General features: G+C 47.3%; 1 protein-coding gene across 1 annotated transcript in view; it reads left to right on the top strand.

Annotated features, from left to right (window-relative positions):
* The first annotated feature begins 8,362 nt into the window (after positions 1–8,362).
* The window catches only part of LOC126522420 (protein Skeletor, isoforms B/C-like), a 38,670-nt gene continuing 28,600 nt past the window's right edge, over positions 8,363–18,432 (top strand). The window contains exon 1 of the mRNA XM_050171172.2: positions 8,363–8,509. Coding sequence (XP_050027129.1) covers positions 8,410–8,509 — 100 coding nt within the window. The 5' untranslated portion in view covers positions 8,363–8,409. The remainder of the gene's footprint in view (positions 8,510–18,432) is intronic.

Below are 18,432 nucleotides of genomic sequence, written 5' to 3'. Positions count from 1 at the left end.
CTTCAGTGACCTTAAATGGCCCGTTGCAATACACGCGGCCACCAATCCTCTCTCTGAAGGTCCCAATATAGCGCACCTGTCCGCTGACCACGGCAGGTGGCCCAACACGTGTCGGTTCGGGTCTCTCTCTCCTCGCACCGGCGATTTCGACGTTTGCGAGTTTCATGCGTAGCGGTTTCCAGCGTGGCCCAAGTGGAAGCATCCAGTCCGCGCGCAAAGCTCGAAAACACGCTTGCCCTGCCACGCGGCAAGAGGCAGGGTTGTGGTTCGCGATTTCGAGCTGATTACGGTGCTTCGTCGTTATTGACCATGTTTTACGCGTGACTCAAGCCTTCCTGTGCGGCACGCCGTTTCACAACTGTGCAGCATGTGGGAAAACCCCGCGACAACGTGGCGATTTACTCCATCCATACTCTTGGAGAGTGTCTAGGCAAGTGCACCCATAATATAAGTGCTTCTTGCGGGCCGTTTCCTTGTCGCTGGCATGACGAGAACGCGAGAAGGCGTTTTTTGCGCGCAATGCGGGAGTTTCCCTTATTTTTCGACGTTGGGCGATTTGCTACATCTAGAAGAAATGCGTAATTTTCCGATTGCTCGAGCCTATAATCAAGCTGGAAACTTATGTGGTTACCTACGCGGCTGCGATCATGGGCCTGTGCTTTATTTGCCTCTCTCTAGTTTCCTTCGTATCTTTTTACATGTCTCTCCCGTGTCTTGCAGTATAGGACGGCAAACCAGATTTTCTGTTCGGATTAACCTCCCTGCCTTTCTCCTTTATTCATTCTCCCTCTCTCCGTGGCGTCACTGAAATCGAATAGTAGGTGAAAAATTAAGGTTGATAAAAATATATCTTGAAATTGCCAAACGAATTGAGGAAAAAGCCCAAAGCAGAAAAATAAAATGAAACGCGGCGTAGGTAGTTGCGGATTGTTCTTCATGACGGTCATTAAGCGTGTGAGTTCCATGCAGTAAACGGATAGATTAGGGCCGCTCCATGATGCTTTGTTCTGCTCGATACAGGAGCTTCTTGTCTTGTTTCTTGTCTTTTCGCGGTATTTGACGCTCATCATGATCCAAAACGTACAAGTTATTACATACTTACGAGGTATAAAATATATAGAAAAAGCGTTATCTTATATATAGGATAACTACAATAATATTATTATAATACTTATGAAGCTTACCGAATTTCAAAAAAATTGCGTTATTCTTGTCCTTGGGCCAGCTTATTCGCAGTGGCGGACATTATTAGCAGGAGAAATCAAAACACTTGTGCAACGAATTAACGAAAATTTACTAATTACCTTCTTAGTTAGTTACTTTACAGGACATATTGCAATTTGCGAATTTTACTTGGCGAGTTTGCAAGGCGTAAGCACTTGGAATAATTTTGGTGGCACCAGTTTCTAATAATTTCTGAAAGTGTGGGACGAAATACATGGGCGTTCCAGTTACTTTCGTGCTTCAATGCATCATTCGCGTTTTTTTAGAAAACTATCGCGGAACAACAGTGTATTTTTACGGCGAGTTTGATGATGCATACCTGGAAACTGGTGGCATTCTGGAAATTTGTTACATGTGGATACGCCTTGCAAGGACACCTGCTACAATTCTTGAATGTCCTTATGTGCCGTGAAATAATTAAGGGGCGAATTAGTGATTTGTGTTAATTTCTTGAATACGTGTTTCGATTTCTTGTGCAAGTAATGTCCGCGTCTTCGAATAATCCAGTACAAGGACTAAAATTACGTCATTTGCAACAGGCGATCTCAAAAAATTCTGTAAAACCTAAAAGCGATCACCCCGTATAAAAAGTAGGGCTCAGAACTAGATTTAAATACGTCCACAGCATGTGACTGTACAATAGTCGATGTACACGTGTACATGTACAAGCTGAGGCTTCAGTACAAGATTTATCCACAAAACAACGTTGCGCCAACCGTGGTGGCGTAGTGCCCTTGGAGATGCGTTGCTAAGGCCGATGGCGCGGGATCCGATTCCAGCCCTGGCGGCCGCATTTCAATGGGAGCGAAATGCAAGAAAGTCACAGGCCTGCGCTGCACACGCATCACAGTCGCAGCGCAAGCTGGAGAAGCGGCTCCATAGGAGCTACATATTCGCACCCAGCACGACAAGGTCTTCGCGGCGAAGCCTCTTCGTATCGTTTTCACGAGAACGATCGGAACAGTCGACCTGGCGTCGACGGCGAGCTGCGGCTTGCGCTGCGGCTTGTACAGTGGATCTGCACAATGGTCTGCTGAGCCCGATGTTGCCTGCTTGCGGCCGCGCACATAGCTCTACGATTCGCCTCTTCAGTTGCGGTACGTATCTCGCGAGGAGGCGCCATTGTAGCGGTGTAAACGCAGGTAAACTGGCTACGTGGCTGACATGTCACATCCCTTGACTCATGACACGGTACGCTGCTGTTGTTGACGATGATAATGATAGCTTATTGACATCCCGTTGGAAATGGGGTGGTGACAAATCGGCGCACGTGTGGACGCTACATGGCCCGAATCTCACATTGCAAGACAAGTGGCACAATACGATACTAATTATGATGATGATGATTTATTGGCATCCCTTTTGAAGCGTGGCGGTGACAGTCACCTAATTAGCTTGATTTAATTAGGTATTAATACATGTTTCTTTCATTCTATTATTTTTGTATGCATCTCTTTAATATTATTTTTCTTCCTCAACCCTCATCGATCTAGCTTGTACCGCTACCTATGCAACTGCTACATGGCGCGCCACCTTGTGCAATAATATGCAATTTCAATGCAAAGTTGCAAAGTTCAATGCAATGCTACGCGGCGCGCATGTCACATCGCGTGTCTCCTCGTGCGCTAGGATGCGTTTGAAGGGCATGTTCCCAGCCCGTGCGTGATCCCTGCGGGAACCGCAACTTTTTTCCCGTATTCTCGGCGATACCTGCGATAGACACTGACGGCGGCGGCGGGCACCGTCGCCAATCGAAACGGCTCCTGGAATGAGCCCATAACAGCTTATGCTGTAAAACACTTGTGTGCCGTACATTGGGTGCACGTTAAAGAAACCCAGATGGTGAAAATTAATCCAAATTTCATCACTAGTGCGTGCCTCATAATGATATCGCGCCTTTGGCACGTAATACCACAGAATTTATTTAGGAACCGCGTTGTATTTGCCCTCTGCGTCTCTGCGCTCCGAAGCATTTATACCGGTGTATGTCCACAATAGCTCAGCAGGAACGCTAGTAGTAGTTTGCGCTAGAGGAACGAGATGGCACTTGCGGCGGCACACCGCGCGTTGCTGCGGAGAAAGCGCACGAATACGAAACCATTACCGCTTCTGAGATACTACTGTGCCAGGAGTTGTTGAAAATGCGACTGGGTGACCGCTAGCGCACAGTGCTCCATTCACGATGCGAATGTGGGACGGTAGAGGTAAGACGTGGGCTGTAGTTGGCTGTAAAAATTTCTGAAAGAGTTACGGTGTTTTACGTGCCAAAACAACGATCTTATATCAAGCACGCCGTTGTAGGGGACTCCGGATTGATTTTGACCACCTTGGATTCCTTGACGTTAACCGAAATCTAAGTAGACGGGTGTTTTGCATTTCGCTCCCATCGAAATGCGCCTGCCGTAGCCGGGATTCGATCCCGCCACCTCCTGCTCAGCAGCGCCACAACAAAGCTACTAAGCAACCACGGCGGTTTGTGCAAAAAATGGTAGCCGGTATATTAAGGAATTGAATGAACCGGTGCGTTCAGGTTGACAGACCGCTGCTACATCTGTACATAAGCACTGCCTGTGCTGCTGGCCCTACGCGATGCGTGGCTTTCCTCGAGCATAAAATAATTCACCATACCGCCAGCGTTGTATCGCTAACCTCCAAAAATGGCTTCGACCCTCGAACGTCGGCAACGCTCGTTACACAGTGACAGAAGGGGCAGCGCCGCTTCTAGGCATGGTAAGTTTCTCGAACGTTATCAGTACACATCCACCTCAACTCACTCGGAAACGTACGCCCACTTCACCGCCAACCTATCAAAAACAAGTGAATTTCCACATCCTTGAGTCAATGCGCCGAAACATGGGTGACGGTGACTGCACCGACAACACACGATTAATCCTATAGCTGAACGTTTCTTGACGGTCCACCCAGTAAGCTAGTGACTAACGATAATACGTCTTTGCTACAAGTTATTACAAAGCACAGAACATCTATATTGCGAACCTTATGCACAGCGAGAGCACGTCCATCACAACAGAGCACACCTTCGAGTGATTAGGCATAAACAACGAGATAATGACCGCAGCGAGGGGACTTTACTGAGTTTTAAATATGACAAGCCGCTGCTTCAAAGTAGCAGCCAAATAATGAACGAAGAGCAGAACACACTGATCCTGAATTAATTCATTAGCGGAAAATTTGGGCAGCTTGAAATCTATAGGCCAGATTTAAGTACAAGCACCGTATACGCTGCTCGCGCCGTTTGGACATGGCGTATCGAGTTCTGAAAGCGCTTACATGTTCTTCGAAGCTATGGCCAAAGCTTCATGTCGTCCGCGCAGTCACCGTCTATGACATCCGCCAAAACAGAGGTTTGCTGAGCCACACTGGGTGTCATGCACAACCAGTGTAAACAAGGAGTCAGCTGAGGCAAGCAATCGACGCGTGACCACGTGATCAAACATTACGGCGCCCACGGAATCGCTGTGGAAAGGGTCTATAGTGTACGTTCATACAAAGTTCAAGCCCGCAGCGGAAGGCCCAACGCTGTCCCAGATCCGCCGTCGAGCCGATTCAGAGAAGCATTGATGGTGTGGCCACTCCGCTGTCGTCGTTTTTGCAGCCACTTCGCGTCCTTAGATACCCTCTAAATCCCCGCGCGCAGGCCAAAGATGAGCTGTCGATAGCGAAACAGCACGGCGAAGGGGTGGGGGGGCGGCGCCGACGGCATGAATGCGATTCGAGAGTGCGCTTTCTTCCACGTGAAAAAGTTCGCAAGTGCTTGTTATTATTACTGAAGCTGTAAGTACAGAGTTTCAAATATTTGATGTACACCTTAAAGAACTTGGGCATTTACTCTTAATCTCACGCATCTAAGTGGCGGTGGGCATTCATCGCCCAATGCTATCAGTAAATGTACCAGATTAAAAAAGAATCTTCAATGCAAACGTAGTTACTGCATGCGGGAATGCTCGAGTAACCGGGGGAGTGGTATAAGAAAGGACTTGACATAAACAGCCTTTTCTCTTTCTTTTCATTTTTTCTTTCTTAAGCATTGATGAAATATACATTCATCGTCATCAACCTATTTTATGTCCATTGCAGGATGAAGGCCTGTCCCTGCGATCTCGAATTACCCCTGTCCTGCGCCAACCGATTCCAACTGGCGCCTGCAAAATACCTCATGTCAACGCCCCACCTAGTCTTCTGCCGTCCTCGACTGCGTTTCCCTTCTCTTGGCACCCATTCTGTTGCACTAATGCTCCACCAGCTATCATTTTTTTTTCTCGTAATGTCAGTTAGAATATCGGTTATCGCCGTTTGCTCTCTGATCGACACCCCTCTCTTTCTGTCTCTTAAGGTTACGCCTGACATTCTTCGTTCCATCGCTCTTTGCGCGGTCCTTAACTTGCTCTCAAGCTTCTTTGTCAGTCTCCAAGTTTCTGCCCCATATGTTAGCACCGGTAAAATGCACTGATTGTACACCTTTCTTTTAAATGATAATGGTAAGCTTCCAGTCAGGATCTGACAATGTCTGCTGTATGCCACTCCAACCCATTTTTATTCTTTTGTAAATTTCCTTCTCATGATCTGGGTCCCCTGTGAGTAATTGACTTAGGTAAGCGTACTCCTTTACAGGCTCTAGAGGCTGACTGGCGATCCTGCTGAACTCTTGTTCCCTTGCCAGGCTATTGATCATTATCTTTGTCTTCTGCACAATAAGCTTCAACCCTGCTCTTACACGCTCTCTGTTAAGGTCATGTTTTAGTAAATTATTTAGCTTGTATAGCGCATAGTCATGTAGGACGTGTGTCTAGCGTTTGTATCAGATATACAGACGAAAGTTAAAAGCGTTTAGCGCTAAGCGCCTGTAGCGCTTCCGGGTAGTGATTGAATAACCTTCCCTTTTGTTTAGTGGCAGAGTGCGGAGGGACATATCAATTGTTTGTGTCGCCTGTGAGTATTAGTGCGCACAATTTTTCGAGTTACGGTCACCTGTGCTGTTGTCATTGTATACCAGTAAATTTTACACCGTAGTTGTGCTTGTATACGCGAATAGCTGAGCCTGCCGGCACGTGCAATCGCGCGAGCTTTAGGGCGTGTTTCGGTTCACTTTGTGCGGCAATGAATGCAACAAATGTCAAACTCCTGGGACACGGCGTGCCTAATCGTCACGCTCGTCGACATGAAAAGATTTCTCAGTCGGTTGCGTGCAACGTGATTATGTGCGGAATGTGCAAATCCTAATCCCCTCTTTACGACGGTCAACCCCTGTATGCCAAGGAGTGGATTCCCTCCTGTGTGCCTCTGTGGGAGTTGGCCCGACGATTCCTGACAAGGCCCTCTACCAGGGGTCAGTATGATGATGCCCAGGTGGTGGAGGTTATAAAGAAAACCAGCGAGCCGCCACGTGTAGTCGCGTCTTCTCTGCCCTTGCAGGTAGGTGCACGCGCGCTGAACGTTTTTATATTTGTTTTTCTTAGAGCGCACCGCTCACCCGTAACTATGTATTAAACTTCTGTTATCTGTTTTTACGCCACCTAGTCTTCCCTGCTGAACTCTCCCTGATGGTTAACCTGGTTCGTGCTCCAAGCAGACGCTGTTGAAGGATCACAAAACCTCGTCCCTTTAACAGGCGCCTGAAGCTTTTTACGCTGTGTTGGGCTGCTCAGGAAGAACTGCCCGCCTCCTTTCCCGCCGATCTCCCTCTCTCTCTCTCTCTCTCTCTCTCTCATGTGACGGCTGCGGAAGAAGGCTACGGTGGTGGAAGAGTGGCATGGCAGTCGCCTTCCATGGCGGCGCTCCGTCGCTGTAAACAACACACAAATAGGTTTATATGTACAACAACCTATGCTATAGCTACAGGTGCGCTGGTTCATGGCTCTAGCCTCTACGTAATTAGGCGACGAAACAACAAGTGCTACCTAAATATATTTACCGTAACAAATATTCGTCTTCAAGCGTACAATTTTTTTTTTTTTTTTTTGTAAGACGAACAGCTTTCTAGAAGCGTCTGGCTATTCGCTTACGCTGACAATCATCATCAACGGTTTCGGCACTTCATTTTTCTTTCGTGCAGCGGATGTTCGCTTTTCCGTGCTCGTGAAACCATGGTGATCATGGCGACAGGCGCTTACCTGTTCCCACAACATCCTGACATAGTAAACACACTGGGCTCGTGCTTTGTGGAGCCATGGTATCCTCTTCATAGACAGTTACATGATGCCAGATATACGACTTCGTGCATAAAGGAAATTTGTTGTGGTTGTCGGAAGAATGACTCGTTGAACCGTTTCAGCCTTCCATATTACGCGGCGCATTTAGAGGAGCGCCCGGTTTAGTTTTGGCTCAATGGATAAGCTGATAAACGGGGCTCGAACAAAGTATGTCTCAAGCTAGAGCCAGAGACTAAGTTCGCGCATATGTAGAGGGATGATAACCTAGATAAAATCGTATTTGGTTAGGTATAAACGGAGGCGTTTGTGCCGCGAGGGCCGTAAACTCCGATACCCCTACAACAATGAGCAGGCTGTATCGCCAAGTTTTTGACGGCAACGGCGAATCTCGTCGTTGAACGATCGTTTCGCAGCGATGTCAGTTACACTTGACATGTTTGAGGAGAGAGAGAAAAAGAAGAAAAGAGTGGAAGGGGTGATGATATGTGACAAAATATGTTGGCTCGTTGTACCTGAAACCGAGGAGGGTCCCCTACAAGAACAAAGCATTATAACAATAGAGCCCTTGAGGCTAGTTCGTAACAAGCGACAATTCTCGGCGACAGATTTAACGGCGCGGTTCTTAGAGAATTACGCGCGAATGCATGTTGCGACTTTGTCTGTAGGATCGAGCCGACTCGCAGACGTAGGCTCTGCCTGCAGTGCTCGACAGGCCCGCCGGCTGGTCTGCGGGACCAGGCTGCGCGTTCAGTGGCGCAGCGCAGCGCGCCGAAGGCGCGTGACCGGCTCGTCCAAGCAGGGCAGCAGCATCCTTTCGCCAGCACACCGCTCTCTCTACCGTCGCCCCAGGGCCTGTCGACCTTGCCGGACCGGCGGCGTGGGGAGCTCTCAGCTGGCGAGCGGAGAGGGGGCCCAGCGGGTGAGGCCGCCGCAGCAGAGAGAGACTTTTTATAAAGGGTCGGCGCGGTGCGACGCGAACTCTTCGCCCCAGTCGTTACTTGTGGAGCGGTGTGCGATGAGTTGTAGAGCGACCATGTCTTCTCCAAGGGCGAACGTCATCGCCGTGCTGCTACTAGTCGGTGCCATAGCGCTTCTGCTGCCCAAGACGGAAGCAGGTGAGATTGGCCCGGGGCCATCTTTCGAAGCGACACACGCCGGCGACGCTTGGGGACTGCGATTTTACGTTTTGACCGAGTGACGTCCTCCCGCCACGACATTCAGTCGTGGCCTACGAAGCCTATCGACTTCATCTATCACACTTTCTCGCGCATGCTTCTTTTTTTTTTCTGTGGCATGGTACAGCGGCTGACCGACAATGTGCCCGAAGGCGCAGCGTGCTGGAGAAGTCCTGGCAGGAAGATAAGCGTAACGTTTCCGCAGAGCAATAGCGATTCGGTTCTGCTATTTCCGCGTGAGCTATTAATAGTTTGCATTGATGTGAACGTTAAGAAATGCGCTTTGTCAGTAAGCTACGTTTGCAGCGTAGCTTCGAGCATTAGAATGACGAGCGATGACCATCCCGCCGTTGACAGCGTGACATTTTCTACTGGCCTAAAGTCGCTTCTCTTCCCTAGCCATGGAAGGCACTGCATCACAAGGAGCCGTATTGCTCACGTTGAACGGTACTTCCGGGCATAGTGACTTCAGATGACGGGGAAATTTTAGTTCCATAATAGGCAGAGATGGATTAAGGCATGATGGGATACTCAAACGTAATTCTGAAGCCTTGTTCGAATATAAAAAATGCTCAGATACGATAAAATTGCCGCATGTATGTTACTCTTTAACAGCTCGCCATAGGAGAAGGAGGAGGAGGAGGAGGAGGAAATAAGGAGAGAAGTCAGGGATGTTAACCAGAAGTGCGTTTGGTTGGCTACTCTACTCTGGGGAACGGGAAAGAGGAAATAGAAAGATGAGGCCTTAGCGGAAAGAAACGAACAAAGCAATCCGGCCAGAATGTTGGCGCGAAATCACCGACACCAGTTCGTCCTGCCCGCGGCAGCTACTAGAAACACCGGCGTCATGCCGCCGCATTTAGAAACAACAGGCGTGTAAATAATTGCAGGAGGGTACAGGAGATGTTACTTTTTTTATTCTCTTATGTGTCACATGTATCTTTCCCAGGAAATTGTAGTGAAGCTGGCTTAGCTTCTATGCCTCATGACACACCTTGTATTAAACACGTGTTTATTTTCCACTAATCAAAATATTATGCTACTCAGTATAATGCTTAGTATAAGTTTTATAACGCAGTTCAACAGTCAATTAGCTAATGGTTCATAACAGCGATAGCTGTCTTAAACATCTGGGCATAAGATCTGTGGTGAACCGCACTGAAATTTAAAACAAATATGTCGAAGTTTCTTTTAGCTCTTATTTCCTGGCTTAAACAGCTGCCTCAAGCATAACAAACAAGTTAGGGTGACAAGAAGACAGACGATTTGAAGCATGCTTCACCAACCAGCCCCCGTCGCAGAATTATACTAGCTTGCATTTCTTTTATCTCTTTCATCGCAACGTGCAGTCCTTCAAAAGCACGCTCCACAAAAGCAGAAGACAACCAAAATATGGGTAGTCTACACGACGCAAGTCATCGGTTGACGAGTTTTATTATCAGGTTTGCCAGAGATATACTCTATTTGCCTCAATCTGGGGTCGCCCATCGGGCACGGCCTTCAGGAGGCGGCCGTGTACTTGTGAGCCTGCAGTGATAAAGCGAGAGAGAGAGAGAGAGAGAGAGCAAAACAGCCGTAGGGGTGGGGGAGGTGTGGGGCATTTCGAATCGCGCATGAATCATTCATCGCTTGCGGATACTCTGAACAGAAGGCAATGACGTCGCTTCCTGCGGCAAAGATTATCGAGAACATCACTCAGGTAATGTAACTGGGCGATTAGTCGGTGGGTTCTCATTATACAGTCGGCTACTCATATCTGGACACAGAAAACCGAACACCGCGTGTGGCTGACCGAGGTGTACAGTGTGACTGATGTGAGCTGCAAATGTCTCCTGCGACGTTTGCCGCTTCCTTTCCCACTCCGCATTCGCATCCCACGAGGACTCCGCCGACGCAAGGCTGGATTTCCTTGTCGGCTATGGCTAGGAGTGGCATTTACAAAGTATCTTGCCTTTTACATTGCAATGACTGACAACACTGCTTGTGGCGACTATGGTCCCGAGGAGGCCTTTGATTACGTTTTCTGCGGCTGTCCTCAGCGCAGTGAAGAGAGACTATTGTTCGCCACTGCGCTATCTCGCATTAATCATTGTTGGAACAAATCGTTTTAGAACACCAACATCATAAGCCGTATGCTACAGAGGGCTATACGAATCCATTACCACAATTCATAAGGACAACAAACCTTGCACGAGTGACTTCTAGCAACTAAGAGTGCTAAACGTTTTAAAATCTTCTAGGAACGGCTATGATCCTGTCTATTGTCACTGTCTCTATTTTCTTCTCATTTTTCCTGACACGCCATCCCCCGTCCCCAGTGCGGGGTAACAAAGCGGGTTGTTTGTACTCGTTAAGTTCCCCGCCTTTTTCCTTTCTTTCGTCTCTGGCACTTGGCATTTCTATGCCTAGATTGTTTTTATCCTCGAAGCCTACTTACACGCTACTTTTGGTGTACGCTGAGCCAATCGAGCTCGTTGAAAAATAGGTATGCGCTACCTTCGATTTGGGGCGTTCTTTTGTGCGGCGATATCTTGAGCCAGCTGTCGTCCGATGAGCGCACAGTCGAGGAAACTTCGACGAGTGTTCATCGGCATGCGTACCGCCGCGTTCTATGTGTACTCGCATCGAGCCACTCGTGTTCGCTCCTGCGCGTACCATAGATCTTGTGATAAAAGCCTGCACCCGACAAAAACAAGAAAGCGAAGTGGCTGGATGGTTATTATGCATGTCACAGAGTAGGCTCAGGATTGAAGCCGGGAATTATGTAATAAATTTTATGGTCCCTTTATGCGACATAGCGGCACAGGCTCTCTTTCCTGATTGTGTGACGCAACGGGCTACTAGAGCTTTAATACCGAAGATCTGGTCTCGAAGGCATTTCAGTAGGATGTCGGGTCAATTTTTCCTCCCTATTCATCTATACGTTTTCGTTACTGCAAGTTCGGTAGTGCGAAATCATTTTTCTTCAGTGTTAGTATTTAACGGAGACGAAAGGGCCATAATATGTCCAGCCATCGTCAACCTCCAAGGCGCCTCTCACGCCGCCATGTTTAATGCGATTAGAATTAATTCCCTACTTCTGGCTTTTGAGTATATCTATCTGTCTATATAGCCCCTTGCGCAGACCCAGTGACCCAAGTTCCCTACTAGCTTAGGCCACTACGTATGTACTCGTGGTCGTGATGCCGTCACGGTCGTTACGACTTCGTCATCCGGCTCTCGTCATGACGTCATCCTCAGGCCATCGTCGTCACACAGTAGTCGCCATCGCACTGTCAGCCTACCGGCAGGCCGTCGTCATCGTACCACCTTCGTCGTTCCGTCGACGTCATTTCTTCTTCTTCATTTCATCGTAATGATGCAGTCATCTTTAAGTCGTGATTAAAAGACAACTGACGCGTCTCCTATAAGCAACAATACAAATCGATTACCATAAGAAGACCCTGTTCGCTCTTGGTGAAATGCGCGCGTCTGTTTTCGTACACCTATCTTGCTTTCGGCCCTATTATGCCTTTTGTACCTTATTTGTGCAAAATATTTCCTTACGGACATTTGTGGTTTGACTACGTTGAGCCATGAGGAACAAAAAGAGCGGGATCTCGTATAGGAAAACACATTGAGATTACCCCGGTAATTTCTGTCATCGAAGAGAACACAGAGGACTTGCACCGTTTCACCTGACGGAAATGACGGACCCGGTGACCTCAGCGTGACATGCCAAGCGTCGTCTGCAGCCATTGTGTATCGTATTTTCGTCGCCCTTATATAACGTAATACTCATCACCAATGTTCGCAACAGCTGCGGCTTTCAGTGCTACTGAACGCCTCACGGAAACCTTTATTTATTGAAGCATGAAGTGACTGAGCTGCAGGTAGATGCCAGTGTGGGCATCAGAATGGGCGCGATCAAGATACCTGGATTGAAGGGGCGTTCTGGTTCGCAAAACGTGCACAACTACTTTATCGTTGACTCTTCAGAGGGACCAATCTTTCCAGACGCGCAGCGTTGAACCTCACTCGCCCACTCACCTCATCTTACGCCTCACTTTATTCCATCATCATTAACCTGGTTACACCCACTGCAGAGCAAAGGCCTCTCCCATACTTCTCCAACTACCCCGGGCATGGTTATTACATCACTACGGTTATTCCATCACTATATTGTTAAATAATAACACAGATGACATGCTTGGTATAGTTGCGGTCCACTCTCTTAACAAAGTGCAAATAAAAGCAACACTCATTGTCATGTTGTCGTGGTGATGGCTTCTCCATCTGAGATGAAGGAAGTCGCAACACAGACGGCTCGTTAGTCTCTGTAAATTTTTTTATCAGCCTTCTTTTTTTTTAAATATCAGTCGTAAAACTCACTCGATGCCAGCTTGTGTGACGCCCAGTGGGTTTTCAAACTGAGGGACTATAAGAAACGAGGATCTTTGCCTTTCTCGGCACGGGCTAGTGGCAAAACGTGTTGACTTTGTTCATTTGTTTCTTATCTTACGCGGACCGCGTAACCTTCTTGTCCTGGGGACACACAGATCTCGGAGCTACGGCGTGCTCGAAGTAGGAGAGTGAACGTCTGTTATGGTACGTGCCACTGGATTTCTCACCTTCGTTTTTACGTTTTTCCTTTGCCACACGCCAAACACTCGTTGTACACGCCAACGTCACACATGGGAGAGTGAATGCATTCATTTACTGGGTTATTGAGGACCTTGTCACAAGAACATATTTGTTTAACGATTTTCTTTTCTTCTTCTTTTTTTTGCTCCACACGACGTACTTGATATGCTGGCGAATCTATTTGATGTCAGCAGCTTAATTGCTAGCCTAATTAGACCTCCTTTTCCGCATTTCACGGGTAAGATTTCATCGCACCTAAACTGCGGTGCGGGTCGCTATCACTTGATTTACTTCGGAAATCACTCCTTTCCTGGCCCCACGTAATGACACCCGGAAAGTCGAGCCTTGGGCTATTAACGAGTCCGGTCCCGGTGACGCTCGCGGAGCGTGGAGGAACGCGCGCGACACGTGGTTGTAAAAAAACAAACAAAAAATTGCTTGCGTGTTAGAATTATTGATTCGTACACAAGAGCGCGCTGTCAAATAGTGTGTGGCTTCCACCAGCTGTCCACGAATAAGTGATCGCTGCGTGTGACTTTTAGTCTATACATATAGCGGAAAAGCGATCCGTTTTCGTTGCCATGACACAGGAAAGCGTTTTAAATAAACTGTACCTCGTTAAGTAACGCATCGCAATTTTCAGCGGTACAAAGTATGAAATCACACAATCAAGCCCTTGTTGATTCTGAGAGCGGGGTGTAATATGAATACTTTTCAGGAATACTTTTTTTTTATTATGATTGTCGACTGCAAAACCAGTCAGACCCACACTACAGCTGTGGGCTAGGAGAGCAAAATCGTTGACCGCCTTCAAAAAGACAACGATCAGAAATTGTTGTTGGGATTTTGATTGCAGACATTGCGCAGAGTAACTTTTCTTTTTGTTATGTTAAGCAGGAGCGCACTGAACATGCGTAGTAGGGACAATGACGGTAGGCCTTTGAGCCACAAGACTTTGCTCAAATATGCTTTGCGGACTCACACGGGGGTTTCTCTTTACGACTGTATATATATATATATATATATATATATATATAGGGATTTTCTTCGAAGTTCAGCACGCAGGACCCGACGTAGCATACGCAGGAAAGAGACGACGAACTTTTTGGAAGACTTCCTAACGTTTTCGGCTGGTGGACCAGCCTTCGTCAGAGCAAAGAAGTCTTCCAAAAAGTTCGTCGTCTCTTTCCTGCATATATATATATATATATATATATATATATATATATATATATATATAACGAAGAAAAAGACTACAACGGAGGTTGGGCTTGCACAGTTTATTTTAATAACATTTTGGCAGGGGAACAGCCTTTGTCCGCCAGCCGAAACGTCAGTAAAATATACTGTGCAAATCCGACTTACGTCGGGCTCTCCCTTTTTCTTCATTATATTAGCGCGGCTAGAAGCGCGATAGAAGCATATATATATATATATATATATATATATATATATATATATATATATATATATATATATATATATATATATGATTTCTAAATTCATTCCTCGTGACGCTGTGCAACTGAGGATAAGGAGGAACGTTGCGCAAACTCGCAACGTGCCCGTTTGCGCAGTGCAGAAGCAGACACGCTCAGTTGGTCGGACGAATGAACCGACATGCGTAGGTTATGCACGTGTTTGCGCGAGCGTGTGCAAATAGTAGTCGACGCACTCTATATGATGGCGCAGGTTCTTTTCCTCTGTATACATTGCTGCGACTGAGATGATCTTACTCCCCCCCCCCCACCCCTCCTTCGTAAAGCATAAGTACAGCGCTTTGCACCAGTGGCAAGAAGACCGGTTCCTTGAAGAGGAAGGTGCCGCGTGACCAGCCAGCCATCGCGTATATAAGTACTTTGTCTGGCACGTAGCTATACTACATGCTTCGGGATCACACCGCTACGGTAATGTCTGTAATCTTGCTGTAACAGCGCGCTGGGATACGGGGGCAGCAAGTATTACGGCTGCGTCGTCTACCATTGCCCGTTGGAATAGCAACAAGCCATGTTCTAATCATAGACTTCTACACACTCCTGCAAGACGGCGGTGGAGGTTGCCATGGTTAGGTACTTCCTCTAGGCGCGCTACATTATGGGAGCAGATCGTGGGCTGCTGTCATCGCACCTATCGTTTAGATATATATAAGGGAATTGACCAGTGACTATAATATGACTGAATTCTTAACCACTTTTCCGCTCATTTAAGTTTCGTGACTGGTTTGAGTGTGCGCTTGGTCCACATTTGGAACCGTCTTTTTTTTCATCTATTTTTGGGAGGTTTTCTGTGTGCGGGTGTGCATGTGAATGTGCGTGTGTGCGCGTATGCATGCGTGTGTCCGTATGTGTGTGACGATGGTGGTATGGCAGCATGGTGGTGATAAAGAATAAAGTGAAGCGCAGAAAGCTTTTGCCACCGCGTGGGTATGCTAATGGACATTGCAAGTGGTACGATAAGTTGTTGACAAATCTCTCTGAAAGTTTCTTTGATGAAGGTTGTACGTACACGGGGTTGTAGCTAGCTTGCTTTAACGGGGCTACTGGCAATGCCGTCCCTACAAGAACAATGTTTGCACTGAGTCGCCGTACATAGGCCCTTGGCGGCTGCTGAGCATTGATCAAACATGAGCAATGATACTTTGGTTTAATCATTCATAACATGACCGTGTTCTTGCAGAATTTTTATTGCTTAAATTTGTAAAGAAGTTTGTGCGGGCGAAGTACGGGGGTTATAGACGGGGTCAGATTAGCATAGAGCAGGAAATAACGGTGAGGTTCGGACACTAGACAGTGTCCTGACCTCTAGTCTTGAACTGATTTACTGGCTGTTGGTATCGAAAGACTATACCTTCTTTTTCTCTGTCGGTGCTCGCAAAATGTCCACACATCGAATATGAGTCATTTGAGCCGGTGAAGGCCGCATTCTCCGTCTTTAAAAGAAATATTGATTTGGCGACTACACAGGTCAAGTGATTAAATACCTGCTTCGCTTGTCCCTCTTGCAACAAAAAGAGCATTCGGAAGTGTTTTGAATTGTGGAGACAAACGTTTGGGGGCCAAGTGCAGCAGAAAAAGGAGCCGGAGTTTGTCGCCCTTTGAGCCCGCAGCCTGAAGTTTGCAAGTGCAGCCAGAATATTTGCCTGGGAACTCATTGTATACCGGACTGTTTCCGAAATTGAGTGTAGTGCTCGAAGAACTCAACGGCAGTTCAACACTTCTGGGCTTGAAGAGATAGCGAGAAAATGATAAACTTAAATGCTTATAAATTGAAGTGAAAGCGTGTTTTAAGAGGCAACTAATGCAAAAGCTCCAGATCAAAGCTCCGGAAAGGGCAAGAAAAAATTAAGAGAAGGACACCACTCGGCCTGCACTGTTGTCGCCGACGTCATTAAAGTTCTCAGAGCTGTGTCACGGATGATCGCTGAGTCCGGCCGCTTTCAAGAATTCCGGCAGCACCATTGTGGCCCTCTGAAGATGCGCTATGCGAATCCAGAGGCCCACGATCTATATTGTCAATAAGAAACTTCTTCCGTGTAGGCGGTTTAGAGCTGTGCGGAAGGCAAATGTTTCATTTTTGCACGACGGTGTTAATGAAAACGAGGATAACACCCGAGTGCTGTGGGGTTCTCGTTTGCGCAGTACAAATTGTAAAGAGTAAAACAATTAACCCAACAGGGCATATTGTTGATAAACGACTTCGCCTTTTTATGGAAATGGGGGAAAGGCTAGCATTATACTTTTATGACACAATATTTATTTTGCTTTGTTGCATTCGTACGGTTTTTACTGAGGTCGCCCTTCGAAGTTCGAAATTCGGGCCGTTCAGTCCGTCCCTCTGTTCGGTTATGCGCCGTCGCTGTCGTCATCCCATCATTCTCGTGCCGTCCTTGTCACCATGTCGTCACCATGTCGCGGTCGCTGTGGTTGTGTTTACGTCAACTGTAAGTACAGTTGGAGCAATTCGCGTGGCATTATTTGAACTTTGCAAAATTTTGAGCGGCGCCGTGTGTTGCGATGTGGTAACGTTTGTCTCGGTCAAGTTCACTGCCCAAGAATAGTCTAAGCCTGCTGATTTATTTGTTTACATTTCGTCACCTTTCTCAGCATCCGTGGTAATCTTAGCGACAGTGACTACGAGTGAGCAGGTGCCCTTGGGAGGAGACATGATGCTCTGAAAAAAAAAAAATTCCTGGCTTCGCTAATGCAGACTACCACCAAAATCTACGACCTGTCGTCTAAAGCTTGCGGAAGAGCCCACTCTAAACTCACGTCGCCTCGTTCCCACCAGCACGTTTCTCGAAAGTCGAGCTGTCATCGTAAATCATCCGTATTCGCCTGTACGCAAAAGCAACGGCAAGCGAGGTAGCAAGAAAGCCAGATAGAGACCGCATGGTATAGCAACACTCTTCTGAGATTCTCCTTCTGGCCGAGCTCCAAGTTGGCAGGACGATGCTGATACAACGTGAGAGGAAAGCCGGTAGCCCATGCGTCGCATTGCAGTGCCTGCCGCTGTGGCGACGGGCTTCTTTTTTTTACGCGGGAGCGCAAGTCACGCGCCAAGACTACGGACTCAAAAACTCGTAAAGTGAAAGAAAATCACGAGACGTGCTTCCGTATCTGTGGATTATGCTGGTGTTTAAGAAAACTGCGTACAAGGACACTGTAAATGCGTTTACCGCCAACGAAGGCAGCGAAGAAATGGCTCCTGTCTCCTCGATTCCCTGCAGTTGATACGTTCATTGAACTGGCTGTTTCGACGACAGTTGATAGAGCTTCGTGCCTCTGACGCTTTGTCGCACCGCGTTGACACAATGACGCGTCTGTGGCAGCTTGAGAAGCAATAACACCCGTGCTGTCATCTGTATACGGTCTGGACTTAATTTCTTTGCGTTTATTACGTTGCCACGAGCTGCGGAAGCCATCGTTTTTCCACTTTCGCCCTCTTATCATTCGCTTCATCGTCGAGATTTCATTTTTCAAGCTTTGCAACAAGCAGATGTGGCCGGAAGGAGGAAGGCGCAGCCCGGTGGGTTGTTGGAGTGCACCCATTAACCTAGCACATGTAGCACAGCTACGCTACAAACTAGGGACATTTGTGAATCAATCACGTGTGTAAATTTAAACCATGCTTGTTGTAGACCGTAAGATGAGGTTTAATTTATTGCTGTGAGAAGACTTCTCAATCATTGCGAATATGGCTTCGAAGCACTAGTGACATACGCATGTGCTCGGACATTCTGA

This window comes from Dermacentor andersoni, chromosome 6, assembly GCF_023375885.2.
Source record: "Dermacentor andersoni chromosome 6, qqDerAnde1_hic_scaffold, whole genome shotgun sequence".
NCBI lineage: Eukaryota > Metazoa > Arthropoda > Arachnida > Ixodida > Ixodidae > Dermacentor > Dermacentor andersoni.
This window is presented reverse-complemented; position numbering and strand designations above follow the sequence as displayed.